This window comes from Bos taurus, chromosome 19 (genome assembly GCF_002263795.3).
Source record: "Bos taurus isolate L1 Dominette 01449 registration number 42190680 breed Hereford chromosome 19, ARS-UCD2.0, whole genome shotgun sequence".
Taxonomy (NCBI): Eukaryota; Metazoa; Chordata; class Mammalia; order Artiodactyla; family Bovidae; genus Bos; species Bos taurus.
In genome coordinates this window covers 24,403,590-24,419,357 of record NC_037346.1, presented here as the reverse complement: position 1 = coordinate 24,419,357, position 15,768 = coordinate 24,403,590, and the positions used below count along the sequence as shown (strand labels likewise).

The window sequence follows — 15,768 nt, the reverse complement described above, 5'->3', positions numbered from 1 at the left end:
GCCTGGGGCTGAGGTGACAGAGGCTGGAGGTGCCCTGGCCCTGCCTGGCACTGGAGGGCGGTGATGGGGAGCTCAGGATGGATGGCAGCCTGGTGGGGCAGCTGCTCCCCTACCCCTCTTTCTTACTTTCCCACCCCACCATCTCATGTTGATGATGATGACATTCCACATAGCTGCACAGTTGACAAAGCATGTTTTATCTGTAATCTCATTTGTTTCTCATAGTAACTGTGGGAGGTGGCTGTCACTCCCATTTTACAGATGAGGAAGCTGAGGCTCAGTGATGTTTGAGACTTTCCCCGGTTTACAGAGCCAGTGTGTGATGGAGCCAAGCCAAGAAGCCAGGCCTCCTGATCGCCAGTCCAGTACCCCGATTGTGGGAGCGAGGGGCACAGCTCTGGGTCCTGGACTGCAAGGCAGCAGGACCCCAGCTTCATCAGTCACTCACTATGTAAACTTGGGGAGGTCTCTTGCCTTTTCTGGGCCTCAGACTCCCGGCTGGAGAGTCAGAATCAATGAGTCTTTGAGCCTGCCTCCGGGGTGGCAGTGGGGTGAGACCTCGCTGCCTCCCTGTCTTGAGGGCTGAGCTGCCTCTCTGCCTTACAGGATGGCTCCTTCTCCTTGGCACGCAGGCTGAGTGGGCACCCCAGGCTAACTTACGCACGATTTGGCTTTGCCATGGCAACAGTGGGGGATATCAGTCAGGATGGGCTCACAGACGTGGCCATTGGGGCCCCCCTGGAGGACTTTGAGGCAGACAATGGTGCAGGCTTCGGCAGTGTGTACATCTACAATGGACGCTCTACCAACCAGCTGGCTGACCTCTCTGCCACCCAGCCACAGGTGACCTCTTGCCTCTACTCTGGCACTTTGATCTTCCCCAGATATGAGGGCCTGAGACCCTAGCCAGCTCCCGTCCTAAGTGTCAGGCAGGTCCTAGGGGGTTGAGAGGGCCCCTGGGGGACAGAAGTCACTGGGAGGTTCTCACCTCCACATCCTTCCAGTGGGGCTAGAGGTTGTGGCAATATCCATCTTCTTTCCTGACCTATGACTGTCTCCTTCTTTGGCATTCCTGACCTTGGACCTGCCCCAGATCCTCTTTCCTCTTTCTCTGTCCCTTCTCTGGCTCCTGTCCCTACACTGCCCCCCGCCCCACCCCATTGCATAACCCTCACCCCTCTGGACTCCACTGCCAAATTACACACTGTATCTTTTATGGGCACTGCCACCCACCTCCAGCTGCAGTTTCTCTCCAAGCTTCAGTCCTGTGTGTCCAGCGGCTCCTGAGCCCCTCCCCTGAATGGCCTCCAGCATCTCACTCCCAGGATGCCCCACTGAAAGCACCCTCTTCCCTGATACCTGCTGCTCCTCTGGGCCCCATCCCTCCACCATTCACAGCAGAAACCTGGGCTAATCATAGACCCCCACCTCAGCCTGTCAGCCTCCATGTCCTAAAGATCTTACCATCTTCCAAATCCAGCCCCTCCTCTCCATCCCTATCACTACACCCTGACTCCTACCTCATCTTCCACCCTGTGTCTGCAGTGGGGTTCTGAAGTGTAATTCTGTAGACACACCCCGGCCCCACATCAGGCCTCCGGCACCCAGTCTCCCCTTTCCCACTGCACTGACCCCTGACTGTTTCCCCACCCCCTGTTCTCCTTACCTTCTCGGTCAAGCCCCACCCCCTTCAAGCCTCTGTTCCAATGCCATTTCCCCTGGGAGAACCTTACTTTTTCTTTCCAGTGCCTCAGTGTCCCTGGAGTGGACCAATCTGTTGACTGAATAGAACTGAAAGGAAACCCCTTCCCTCTCCGACATCCTGTGTTTCTCCCCCACAGAGGATCAGAGCCTCGGCGGTGGCCCCAGGACTCCAGTACTTCGGCACCTCGGTGGCCGGTGGCTTAGATTTCAACGGCGATGGCCTTGCTGACATCACCGTGGGTGCGCTGGGCCGGGCGGCTGTACTCCGGTAGGGCTCTGCCCTGCCTTCTGAGCAGCTTCACCCCCTTGCCCTACCCTAAATGACCCCAAGAAGACACCAGGCACTGATGGGAGGGAGGGAGTGCCCTGTTTAAGAGCATTGGTTCTGTTGAACTGGGTTTGAATCTAAGCTTGAACTTAAGTGTGTCCTTGGGCAGAATCTCTAAGTTCCAGTTTTCTCATCTATAAATGTGAATAACAATGCACCTACTTCACAGTAGCCCCTAGTCTCTATTACCTTATCCTATTTTATTTTTAACATACCTTTTCCGGCACAGAGGATTTTCCTGTTTTTTCATGTTTATTTGATAGTTGTCTGTTTTCCCACTAGAGCAAGGCTTGTCTCTTTCTCTGCTATATTCTGAGGACTCAGAAGGAGCACTTGGCATATGAGAGATGTTCAGTAAATATTCACTGAATGAATGAGAGAGCCAGACACTAATCCAGAAGTCCTGTGGTCACTTCTCATATGCCCCTTTGCTGTCTTACTTAGCTCAAGACCAGTACTCTTGCCTGGAAAATCCCATGGACGCAGAAGCCTGGTAGGCTGCAGTCCATGGGGTTGCTAAGGGTTGGACACGACTTCACTTTCACTTTCACTTTAGCTCAAGACCTGTGGTTCATCTGAAGGTGTCCATGAACTTCACTCCCAAGGCGCTGCCCATTGGCTTCAGCAGCAGCGTGAATGTGTGTTTGTGTTTTGAAATCAACTCCACAACCCTAGCTGCCGAATCAGGTAACAGGCAGCCTAGCTGATCTTTCCAGTGCTCTGGTCACTCTTTGTTGGCTTCAGTGGGGGCGGGGACAGAGAAAGAGGGCTGGGTGGGGGTGGGGTGTTATGAAATCCCTCTATTAGATTTTAGTTCCTTTGACCTGTTGTTGCTGTCCAGTCGCTAAGTCGTATCTGACTCTTTTTGACCCCATGGGCTGCAGCACGCCAGGCTTCCCTGTCCTTCACCGTCTCCTGGAGTTTGCTCAGATTCATGTCCATTGAGTCGGTGATGCTATCTAATCATCTCATCCACTGGTGCCCTTTTCTTCTCCTGCCCTCAGTCTTTCCTGGCATCAGGGTCTTTTCCAATGAGTCAGTCTTTCGCATCAGGTGGCCAAAGTATTGGTGCTTCAGCTTCAACGTCAGTCTTTCCAATGAGTATTCAGGGTTGATTTCCTTTAGGATTGACTGGTTTGATCTCCTTGCAGTCCAAGGGACTCTCAAGAGTCTCTTCCAACACCACATTTTGAAAGTTTCAGTTCTTTGGTGTTCCTTTGACTTTAGGTTCAGTTTAATGGGAACCGCCCCAGAAAAGGGTGACCTGCTGTTAAGTCCACATTCTGAAGAAGTCTTTCTGACCCTCTTGGGAAGGGGGCATTGGATCCCGTCCTTGGGTTGAAGGGTTGGGTTTCTGAAAGAAAACTTGGAAAAAGGCAGGCCCTTCTCCATCTCCAGCTGCTGTGCCCACGCCTGTGTGTGTGTAGGTGCCTCTCCTCTTTCTCTCTGATTACATCTTCTCCCCTTCCCTCCCTCTGCCTTCTCCCCAGTTTAGGGGGATTGGATAATCTGCTGGAGGCCTGGCTTCCCTTCCCACCCTCTTACCTGGTGCTGGCTGGGAGACCTTCTGGAAGGCAGAGGGTAGGCATGACTTTCACAACCCAGGTACTTACTGCCAACCCAAGAGGTCTCCTCCAGCACAAACCCTCAGCAACAGTCCCCAGGGCTTCGTCTCTCAGTCACCATCCCCGAGAAGTCGCTCTACTTCCTGCAGGTCAGAAAGCGGGCTCCCAGGTGGCCTGGCTTTACCGTAGGAGTCCAGGATCAAGTCTGGTCATTAGAGAAGGGCAGCCCTGTCGTTTCCAGCTGTACAGCCTGGAAGGTTTGGGCCACAGAGCCTGAACCGCATCTGCTGGGTGGTCATGTGACACTGGGCAGGTGTCCTTCACTCTCCGTGCCTGGTATTTTGTTTTGTTTGATATTTATTTATTTTATGTATTTTTGGCTGTGCTGGGTTTTCGTGGCTGTGCTGGGTTTTCGTTGTTGTGCGGGCTTTCTCTAGTTGCAGCGAGTGGGGGCTATTCTGTAGTTGTGGTGTGTGGCCTTCTCACTGTGGTGGCTTCTCCTGTTGCAGAGCACAGGCTTTAGGGCACTCAGACCTGGCTCAATAGTTGTACCACACAGGCTTAGTTGCTCCACAGCATGTGGGATCTTCCTGGACCAGGGATTGAACCCGTCTCCTGCATTGGCAGGCAGATTCTCTACTACTGAGCCACCAGGGAAGCTGGGGCCCCCGTTTTTGTTCTCTACAGATAGGGAGTTGGCCCAGGTAATCCACAAGGTTCTTCCAGCTCTGCTATCCTCAGGTTTTACTCTATAGTCTCTCTCTCCTCCTTCCTTGAAATTTTCCTCCTCAATATTTCCCCCCTCAATCCCAGCCTCCTCTCTAAAGGCCCTCTTCCCATAGGGAAGACTGACTTAGCCTGGGGATGTTCTGCCCCAGGTTTGGGTCTGGGGCACTGAGGGACCCTAACTAGGGGACAGAAGACATGAGAAAAGTAACTTTGAAATGAAGAAGAAACTCGGGGAAGTGCCTGTGTGGGGGGCACCACTCAGGAGGGGCTCATGGGAGGGCCCTCGGTCTGGAGTTTGACCTCCCTGGCTCAATCAGAAAGATCTGATCTTCATTCCCAGGCCTTGGTGAGACCTCTCTGAACTTCACGTTGGATGTGGATGTGGTGAAGCAGAGGAAACGGCTGCAGCATTCAGACAAGAGGATGGATCAGAGCTCCCTTAGGGAGTGGGGCAGGGGGCCCCTTCTCTGTGAGTCCTTCTTGCTCATCCCTACAGATGGAGATGTGAGTGGAGGAGTTTCCAAGAGTCCAGAGGGGTCTGTCTTTTTTTTTTTTTAAAGGTTGCTTTGCTTCATTTTTTTAAAAATTTTATATTGGAGTATAGTTGACTAACAGGGGTTTCGCAGGTAGCACAGTACTAAAGAATCCGCCTGCTGATGCAGGAGGTGTGGGTTCCATCCCTGGATCGTCGGAAAGATCCCCTGGAGAAGGAAGTGGCAACCCACTCCAGTATTCTTGCCTGGAGAATCCCATGGACAGAGGAGCCTGGGGGCTAGAGTCCACGGGGTCGCAGAGTCGGACACGACTGAGCGTGCGCGCATAGTTGATTAACAGTGTTGTTTTAGTTTCCGGTGTGGAGCAAAGTGATTCAGTTATACATACACACGTGTCTGTCCTTTTTCAAGTTCTTTTCCCATTTAGATTATTACAGAATATTAAGCAGAGTTCCCTGTGCTGTGCTATTCAGTAGGTCCTTGTTGGTTATCTATTTTATTTTATTTTGGCTGTGCCGTGTGGCATGTGGGATCTTAGTTCCCTGACCAGGGATCGAACCTGTGTCCCTTGCAGTGAAAGCTGGGAGTCTTAACCACTGGACTGCCAGGGAAGTTCCCCGAGGGGGTCTGTATTGTTGAGAAAAGAACTGAGGTGTATGGAGTGAAGTACAGGGATCCGTACACACACATGAGGCAACTAAAACAATCATAATAGATCAAGAATCACATGCTGGTGTGGGAGATGAGGGTTATGGTACCAGAAAACCAGGTTAAAGCAATCTACAGAGACTGAACACTAAAGAAATCTCTGAGTTTCCTAGAAACTGTACAAAAAAGGGAAATCCTCCAATTTTTTGGAAATCCTGCCATTTTTCTTGGTAATACATTGGAAATAACAGAGCTCCCTTGCCTACCTGATAACAACAGTGGGGCAGAAGGCCCTTATGTGAGATGACATTAGAAAACCTGAGTGAGGCAAAGTAGAAATAGAAAGACAAAAGTTGTCATTTACAAAAGTTGACTCCTGACAAAGGTGCCTAGAAACATGAAAAAAATGTATTTGTCGGGACTCAGAGTCTGCCAGCACCCAAAACTGTGGACCTCAAAGGATCATGTATTCCAATAAACTCATAAATTATGCTTCAGACTACACATCTGTTCCAACATCTGTTTGGTTGTTAAATGGATTAAGACTTCTAGTTAGTCTGTGGCTTCCCTAAAGATAAGCATAGCTACCTTTTCCAGCCAAGACGCTTGCTCACCTGTTCTCAGGTGTTCAAAGCTCCCACCTGGCAAAAAGTCTCAATAAACAAAGAGAATGGCAAGTGGCATCCCAGGCCATCTCCTGGTCTTCAGGGTTCTTCTGTTCGTTTGTTTCAGCTGTCCCCCGACCAGGGACTGAACCCATGACCCTTGTATTGGAGGCACGGAGTCTTAACCATGGGACCTCCAGGGAAGTTCTGGTCTACGGTTTTTATTTTTCTGATATGTCCTCTGTGCCGCTTCAAGAAAGATCTTTGTAAACATAGCTGAGACCACGACTCTTCCTCTTCTTGGCTCCCCTTTGTCCTCTAAGTCCAAGCTGGCGTTTAACTCCTGCTGGCCAGAACCCCTCTGTGACTGGGGCAGGAACCAGAAGGAGATAGGAGGCCAGAGGCCGTGGCAGATCAAGGGAGGTTTTCTCAATGCTCTTGGCAGCCTGGCTTACTTGGAAGAGGCTTAGGACTCCTAGCTTAACCCCTTTCATTCGTTAATATTGTGACCACATCAAAGTTAAAAGTATTCTTTTTGTCATCTTCTCCCCCACATCCAACTCCAACCTCGCATTCCTTGGTGACTGTGCAGCTGTGTCAGGAGGACTGCTTCTCCAACATCACTATCAAGGTCAGCTACCACCTCCAGACCCCTGAGGGCCGGATGGACCAACCCCAACCAATCCTGGACTTCTATGCTGAGCCCTCTGCCATCTTCCAGGTGACTTGGCTAGGACCAGACTCTCCCAGGTGCCACCCCTGTAAAAGTCCCTGCTCCCTTATCTTCAAAGAGTATTAAAGTTGGGAGGGTCTTCAGACAATGTTTAGGACCCTCCCTGCACAGACGGGGATAATAGAGCTCCTGAGATGGTGTTAATTTGCCCAGGACCTCACTGGTGGGTAATACAGGTCTCCAAATGACTCCCAAGGCTGGTTCTTTTCTGTTCACCAAAGGTGCCTGCTACATATTTAATGAAGCATATGGATACTTGGCACAGGTCTCTGATAATGGTGTGGTGGAAGGCCTGTGTGGGGACTGGACTGAAGCCCACCTGCCCTGTACACAGAAAGTCATACCGGGGCTAATTCCCTTTGAAATTAATAAGTATATTATGAGGAGATACTTTGAGATCACATTTGCGTGTGCTTAGTCACTCCGTCATGTCCTACGCTTTGTGACCCCATGGACTATAGCCTGCCAGGTGCCTCTGTCCGTGGATATTTTTCAGATAAGAATGCTGGAGTAGGTTGCCATGCCCTGCTTCAGGGGATCTTTCTGACCCAAGGATCAGGAACCTGCATCTCCTGTGTCTTCTGTATTGCAGGTGGATTCTTTACCTGCTGACCCATGATGTATCCTATTTAACATCCATTCAGGATTCTTATCTTAATCAATGATTACTTTGATGCTTTGGCAAAGAGATTAAAAAAAAATGATCCCACTGAGGAAACGGGTGAGGGGAAATTATTTGGTGTTTAGGCACATAGATGGGTTTCCCACGTGGCACAGTGGTAAAGAATCTGCTTGCCAGTGCAGGAGATGCAAGAGATGTGGGTTCGATCCCTGGGTCGGGAAGATGCCCTGGAGAAGGAAATAGCATCCCACTCCGGTATTCTTGCCTGGAGAATCCCATGGACAGAGGATCCTGGCGGCTACAGCGCATGAGGCCACAGAGTTGGGTACCACTGAGCAGCAGCGGCAGCAAGCACATAGATTTTTCCAGAGAATGAGCTCTAGCTGGGCACTTAGGATGTTTTAATCCTACTGAAAGAGAACAAGCTGCTTGGCTATATTAAAAGCAAAACTAAAAAAAAAGAAGCCCTCAATTGTTGACCCAGTCAGATAGAGCCCCAAGCTCTGACTTGTGCAATCTGCATCTCCCTTCTCTGGGCAGTGGAAGGTTTTCTTTCTTACCCTGGGCTCTCACTGTAAGCTCCAATCATGGAAACAGTCCTTGCATAAAGCTACTGTGATGGTCGCTGGCTGCTGGGAAGATAAATGCAGTGATTCCCCCGGTAGGAAGCTGGCTGTGTCTCCTTCATAATAAAAAATAGACCTTTTTTTTTTTTTTCACAAGATAAAGTATACTAAAATAGACCTTCTCCTTTAGAAAACGTGACTTTGCAACCTGAGCTGGAACTTTTCAATCTTACATGGACCTTTTGGGCCCACTGTGATTTCTGAATTTGTTGGGTGTAGGCAGGACCGCAAGGGGGAATATTTAACCTACAGAGAAGACTAGCCATGGGGGTAGAAAAGCTCACGGGACTGAACGTTGACAATATTTGGTTAGGAACCCCCCCTCCCAATTTGTCCCCTGATGTTCCTGCTCTACTTAAGAGGACTAAGGAGGCTTTTCTTCATATGGTTTCACCCACCCCTAAATGTTCAGAGTAGTGAGCTGTGAGTGTTGCTACTTAATTAGCATAATATGCAAGTGACGGCTACTCCCGCTGTTTCACAAAGGTCACCCTCTTTTTGACCTTGGCCAGTGGCCTGATGCATGGTACCTGTGTTTTAGGACCAAGCACACCCCCATGCCTGACAAATCAAGGAATAGCACAGTCACACCTCTCACAGCCACGTGGACACAACCTCAGCCCGTCAGCCTCACCTACACTTCTCAGAGTCAGTGGAAGGGACACACATGTCCTAGGGAGAAGATCACAGAGCAAGGCTGCGGGGGATCGCGGCGTCCCTGGGCTGATCCTGCCCCTCTCTGTCTGCTTACAGCTGCCCTACGAGAAAAACTGCAAGAATAAGCTGTTTTGTGTCGCGGAGTTACAGTTGGCCACCACCATCTCTCAGTGAGTTGAATCTGGTTGTCATGGTTTCTGCAGTTAACTCTCCTGAAGGCTTATGGGGCAAACCCCTCACCAGGATCACTTGCTTCCTCCTTTCCCTCACAGCCCACAAAGGGCTTTTGCATTAATTGTATCATTGCTTCCCCAGCCACCCAGTGAGGGAAGCAAGACAGATTTGTATTCTTACGTTATAAATTTGGGAAGAGTCAGTAGTTGCAGGCCTGCGTGGGGTCCCATGATCATTGGATGGGCTTACACCCAGATTTCTTTCCATAACCCAGGGTCCCTCACTCCTAGGACCCCCTCACTTAGAGATAACCTCTTCCCTGGCTCAACGCTTTACCAAATTACTTAATTCATTACATACTTAGGGAGCTCCTCCTCTGTGCCCAGCACTTGAGGTGCTGAGAGATACAGGAAGCCCCTTTTTCACTTTCACAATTTTGCTTAGGGAGAGAAGATAATATATAAGTCAACTATGTTGAAAAGATGTACTATGAAGAAAAAGAAGACAGGGAAGGTGGGAGGGAAATGCCAGGGATGCGGTTGGGGTTGCAGTTTCAAATAGAGTGGTCCAGAAAGGGCTCATGGAGAAGATGATGTTTAGGTTCATGGAAGTGAGGTGGAGGAATAAACTCTGTGGGTGTCTGAAGGAAGAGTACCTGTCAGTGCCCTGAGCTGGGCGCTTGGAGGTGGGAGGAAGAGGCCAGGACACCAGAGTGAATTGGAGGGGTGGTGTTATTCAGTGGCTAAGTCTTGTCTGACTCTTTGTGACTCCATGGACTGAAGCATGCCAGGCTTCCCTGTTCTTCACTATCTCACGGAGGTTGCTCAAACTCATGTCCATTGAGTCGATGTTGCCATGTGAGGGGAGGAAAAATCCTATGTGGCTCCATTTCCATGAGGACTTTTACTGTGAGCTGGGAAGTCAGAGGAGTGACATGACCATGCACTTTCAGAGGATCATTCTTTGTATGTGGGGGGGGGGCTGCTCTCCCCCACACAGTGCTGTCTTTGTTGGTGCGCTAGGGCTCTCTAGTTCCCCTGCACCATGTGGGATCTTAGTTCCCTGACTAGGGGTCAAACCCACGTCACCTGCATTGGAAGGTGGATTCTTAACCACTGGACCACCAGGGAAGTCCCGATAGGATCATTCTTGCTGCTGTGTTGAGAATAGACTGTAGGAGCAGAGGTGGAGGCGGGGCGACAGTAGGGAGCTATTGTGATAACTCGGGTGAGAAGTGATATGACTTGGGCCAGAGTGGGAGCAATGAAGGTGGTTATATTTTGAAGTTAGAGCCCGCAGGATTGGATAACAGATTGGATGTGGGGAGTGAGAGAGAGGGGTCTAAGAAGTCTTTCAGGGTTCCAGCCTGAGCATCCAGAACTGTGCTGTCCAACACAATAGCCTCTGGTCACATGTAGGTATTTAAATTGAAATGAATTAAAATTAAAGAAGATTTTAGGTCTTTAGTTGCCCTAGGCACATCTCACGTGCTCAGTACCCACATATGGCTAGTGGTTTTGAGCAGCACAGATATATAATAGGTCATTTCCATTACTTCAGAAGTTCCGTTGGACCCCACTGAATTCTAGAATGATGCAGATGCCAAGAACTGAACTGGGAAAGCTTTTGGAAGAATGGGTTTGGAAGGCAAGGTGGGGAGGAGAGGTCATGAGCTTGGTAATTTTTTTAAATTGATTTTTATTGGAGTATAGTTTCTATATATTGTTGTGTTAGTTTCTACTGTACAGCAAAGTGACTCAGCTATATATATACACGTATCTCCTCTTTTTTGGATTTCCTTCCCATTTCCCTTGTAATTGTCTATCATTTCTGTTACTATGATTTGTTGTTGTTTAGTCGCTAAGTCATGTCTGACTCTTTTGCAACCCCATGGACTATAGCCCTCCAGGCTCCTCCGTCCATGGGATTTCCCAGGCATGAATACTGGAGTGGGTTGCATGAGCTTGGTTTTGGACATGTGGTGGTCTTAAAATGCTCTTTTCCCCCACACCTAGTGCTGTGTGCGGAACATGGCACTGATGGCCGGTTGGCTGAGTTGGCGTCTCTGAAGAACAGCTCTGTTCTGAGTCCTGAGAAACCTTTTCACAGACATTTGCAGGACTTGTGTTTCAGATGCGGATAGCTTAGCTCTGCCCGTCTCAGTCATGGAGGAGCCAACTCAAGGCTTTTGAGTGCTTTGGAATCCAGCCTAACAGGAAGACTTGTTTCTAACCGGGAATTCATTACAGCCCCTAAAGCCCAGCCAAGTCCTTGCGGAATAGACTGCGAAACAGCTGGCCCTACATCACCCCCTAGTGTCCACAGCTGGCAGTCTCGCCTTTTTTCCCAAGTATTGAGCCTAATCCTTAGCATCCAAATGCCTCAGTGGTTTGACCTTTTTTGTGGACGTGAATCTCCTGAAGAATCTAAGGTAAACTACAGACACTTGTCTTTAGAAGATCACACTTGCAAACATGAAGCGTTTACATTCAGGGAACTCTGAAACTGTCCCTGGACCTCGAGTTAAGAATCCCTGGTACAAAAAAAAAAAAAAAAAGAATCCCTGGTACATATTCCAGTGACTCTTAGATCTCTCTGTTGGGCTCGAGACAGGACACCCAACTGACATTTCAATGTCCCTGCCTTACTGTCCTCTGAGCACTTCTCATCATGTCCCAGACTGAACTCATCGGGCCAGTTTCCACCCTCTGGTCTCCTGCTGTGCTCTCTCCATCACAACTAGCCCCACTGGGTCATCCAAGCTGGAAACTCTGAAACAGAAACTCAGGACACATCCTCAACTCTCTTTTTTTAAGAAGAGTTTTTTAGTTTTTGGCCATGCTCATGGCATGTAGGATCTAGTTCCCTGATCAGGGATCGAACCAACACCCTCTGCACTGGAAGCACTGAGCCTTAACCACTGAACTGGCAGAGGAGTCCTCAACTCCTGTCTCTTTTGCGCTCTGCTTATAAGCATGGCCTTATCACCCTCCCCATCACCACTTCGTTAGTTAGTTCAGTCGCTCAGCCGTGTCCGACTCTTTGCGACCCCATGAACCGCAGCATGCCAGCCCATCGCCACTGCCGCTGTCTTATTTCAGGTCTGTGTTATCTCCCAGACGGATCCCCACACAGGCTCTGTCACTGCCTACTATCCTCCTCTCAGCTGTGATAAAAAACAAAAATGACTCAATAAGACACAGGTCACATTACTCCCCAGAGCAGCACATTCTATTTTAAGACCTCTCAGATGGTTAGGAAGTTTTCTTTGTGTTGTCAATGTGTTTCCCTGTAGGTCTCAATTACTGAGAGTGGTTGTGCACTCCGGGACCCCACGGGGCCTCAGTGTGCTCAGTGTGAAGGGAGCCCTCACCGTCCCCACATCTTCTCTTCTCCATGCTGAACAGACTCACGTCTTAACGCACAGCCTGTAATCTGGAAGGGCTGGGGTGGTTTTGTGGTGAGAAAGCTCAGGCCAAGGCAGGGGTGGAGGCAGCATCTGTCCCCTGCATGGTTTCTCCTGTGTTGGGTGGGGCGTCTGGCCAAAGTCCCCTGTAAATGTACGTGAAATGGATGAATCTGTGTCTCAAAGTACGTTGCCTGGGGTCACAGTGAGTTGGTGGTAGAAAGAGGATTTAGGTCTGATTCTCCCAACTCTCTTTCGGGGCTGTGGGACCTCAGGCAAGTGAGCGAGCCTCCCCTGGCTTCTGTTCCCTTCACTGCAGCACAGAGAGTAACCATACAATTTCACAGAGTTATCACCAGGATTAGCAGAGAGTGTGAAACATTTAACACAGTCCCCAACACATGGTAAACACTAAATAAATGGTCATGTCACACAGCAACTGAGGTGGGGATGGTAGTCCAGGTGCTTGCTTCTGTTGTGGGGAAGAAGATCTAGGCTAAATGTATCCTTTAGGCAATAGTATCTAAGAAGTTAAGAAGGTGCTGTTGCATCGCACTGAGGTTTTCACAGATTAAATAAACTGGTAACATTTATCTCTTTGCCTACCCTGTGCAGGCAGGAATTGGTGGTGGGCCTCACAAAGGAGCTGACCATGAACATTAGCCTGACTAACTCTGGGGAAGATTCCTACATGACCAGCATGGCTGTGAATTTCCCCAGAAACCTGCAGTTTAAGAGGATACAGAAGGTAACTATGAGAGCAGTTTTGGAACCACATGGCTCAGGGCTTTAGGGGCTGTAATGAATTCCCGGTTAGAAACAAGTCTTCCTGTTAGGCTGGATTCCCTTCCTGCATCTCGGCTTGGTTATGGAAGCCTCCTCACTCTGCCTCCGGCCTCATCCTCGTCCATCCAATAAATGATTATTAACTAGACAAATCCCATCTAATCCAACAATAAGCCAGGGATCCAGTCGTATCATTCTCTGCCTTAAACATCAATGGTGCTATTTTGCCACCCAATCACTCCTTCTGCCTGCAGCCTTTCTAACCTAGAGTTCTGAGAGAGAAATAATCTATAATAAATTAGCTTGACTGGAAAGTAAAAGTCTGCTCCGCCTTTCATCAGCCTGGGAGCACAGACTCAAAGCCAGCTGTAAGATACCAGAAAACAGTATTTCTCCCAAGGACACCCAACAGCTATAAATATTGTAACATTGAGAAATTTTGCTCTCTAAAATCATAGGCAATCAGAAACTTTGCTGTTTGAAGTTATATCTATAATTTTGAAACCATCTTACTGTTGCCTGGAGAATCTAAACTGTTTTGACAAAGAGAAGCATTCTTATTTTCCATCTGAGACTTGAAACTTCAGATAAAATGTTTCTACACACAGCTTTTCACATTCACCTGAATAGTTTCCAAGAAAGTGGGTCTTTGGGTCCACTTTGCAGCCCAGAATTGATGTTGAGTGGCCCTTTTACACATAGCCCTGGCCTTTTTTTTTAAAGGATTTTCTTTTTTTTCACGTGGACCATTTTTAAAGTCTTTATGGAATTTGTTACATTGCTTCTGTTTTATGTTTTGGTTGTGTGGCTGCAAGGGATGTGGGATCTTGGCTCCCTGACCACGGATCAAACCTGCACCCCCTGCATTGGAAGGCGAAGTCTTAACCACGGACCATGAGGGAAGTCCCATCCCTGTTTTATTTTGAGCCTGTAAAACACTGCTTTGTTTATATTTCCCCAAACTCTTTCCCCAGAATCCTTTAATAACTATCTTTTCCTTTGTTTGGTGAGATACACCACAGTGCAGTTTTCCTCACTCTAATGAGTCAACAAACCTAGCTCTGTCTTATTATGGGTATGTCCCTGGTGGTCTGAGGCTGTTTGAGCTAGGACAGCACCCGTTACATGCCACGATCTCCTAAGCACCTAGAATGGAACTAGACCCACCATCCTTGGGAGAATTAAGAAAACAGTGGCCACTCGGTCATTTTCCATATCCAGTGGTCCAGATGAGGAACCATGTCTGAAAAAGGCTGCGTGGCAATGCAGGGGGCCTTCCATTGGTCCAAGGTGCAGTTCAAATGCCTCCCTCCCCAGGAAGACTGATTCCTCCTGGTTGGACCTCATCTTTCTTCACTGCTTGTTTCTGTGCCGCTCTCACAGAACCCCTCCTGAGGCCTTGTGTTTAAATTCTTCAACCATCTAGTACTGAGCCGTCTGCCCAACTTGTGAAGGAGATGAGGACAAAGACAGGTTTATTTGCATCTCCAGCTCCTGGCAGGGTGTCTGGCATGTTGTTGTGAGGAAACTGAACCTTTTTTTTTTTTTTTTTGCCTTTTCAAAACCATATCTTTTGTGTTAACAGCCTCCTTCTCCAGACATTCAGTGCGGTGACCCTAAGCCGATTGCTTCTGTCCTGGTCATGAAGTGCAAGATCGGTCACCCCATCCTCAAGAGGTCATCCGTGAGTTTTTTTTTTTTTTCCTATTTATTTGGCTGCTCTGGGTCTTAGTTGTGGCATGCAGGATCTTTTAGTTGCGGCACGTGTGATCTAGTTCCCTGACCAGGGATGGAATCCCGGCCCCCTGTGTTGGGAGCTCAGCGTCTTAGCCACTGGACCACCAGGGAAGTCCTGTGAGTCCGTTTTGATTAGCTGACTCTTCTCACTACCCTAGGGTTAGTGTTTTCTACTTCCCAGGCTCATTAGAATCTCCCAGTTGCAGTTTCCACACTTTCCTTGACTATACCGTCATCTGTAACAGAGCGTAAAGCTGCCCAGTGTGCTCTGGAAGTAGGGAGCGGTGGAGGTGAGGGTACAGTCACAGAGACAAGGTTGGCTCACCCCTGTACAGCAGAGTGAAGCTGGGGGTGGTCTGGAAGGCTATTAGCCTTGAGGGGAGTCCTTGACCTGCCACTGATGATCTCTGTGCTGTGGGAGACCTCTCGAGCAGCTTCCTTGGCTGTAAAAGGGGAATAATGCTGTCTGCCCTGCTCACCGCATCGTGACACTGTATTACGTGGAATAATGGGACCTCGAAGCATCCTATGCTACAGAAGCATGGAGTACTGAATTACGTTTTCCAGGTCTGTTTAGTTAGTAGGATTGTGAGTGGTATAAACGGGAATCAATCCACCTTTTTTTGTTTAACTAGGCAAACTTTTCGTTGGTTTGGCAGCTGGAGGAGAGTGCCTTTCCAAACAGGACAGCCAACATCACTGTGATGGTCACCAAGTAAGTCATGCCTGGGTCAAGGGAGCCTGGGCTGTGGTCCTGCAAAAAAGCTCCCTCCCACGCGTGTGCATCAGAGCTATGACTCCTCACTGCCCCAGAAGGGAAGCCTCAGGGAGCCCCAGGAAGGCACCTGTGTCCCTGCAGTGACCTGGGTTTCCCTTGTTATCAGAGATATTTAAAATGTTCCTTTATTGACAAAGTAAAACTATGGTATAGTCTGGTAGACTGAGTTTTGCACT

At 48.9% G+C, this 15,768-nt stretch overlaps 1 protein-coding gene across 1 annotated transcript in view; it reads left to right on the top strand.

The window, feature by feature from the left end:
- The window catches only part of ITGAE (integrin subunit alpha E), a 63,358-nt gene that overhangs the window by 33,249 nt on the left and 14,341 nt on the right, over positions 1-15,768 (top strand). The window contains exons 15-23 of the mRNA NM_001425068.1: positions 607-843; positions 1,842-1,972; positions 2,589-2,719; positions 4,667-4,830; positions 6,666-6,794; positions 8,808-8,881; positions 12,907-13,039; positions 14,663-14,761; positions 15,450-15,529. Of these exons, the coding sequence (NP_001411997.1) occupies positions 607-843; positions 1,842-1,972; positions 2,589-2,719; positions 4,667-4,830; positions 6,666-6,794; positions 8,808-8,881; positions 12,907-13,039; positions 14,663-14,761; positions 15,450-15,529 (1,178 nt within the window). The remainder of the gene's footprint in view (positions 1-606; positions 844-1,841; positions 1,973-2,588; positions 2,720-4,666; positions 4,831-6,665; positions 6,795-8,807; positions 8,882-12,906; positions 13,040-14,662; positions 14,762-15,449; positions 15,530-15,768) is intronic.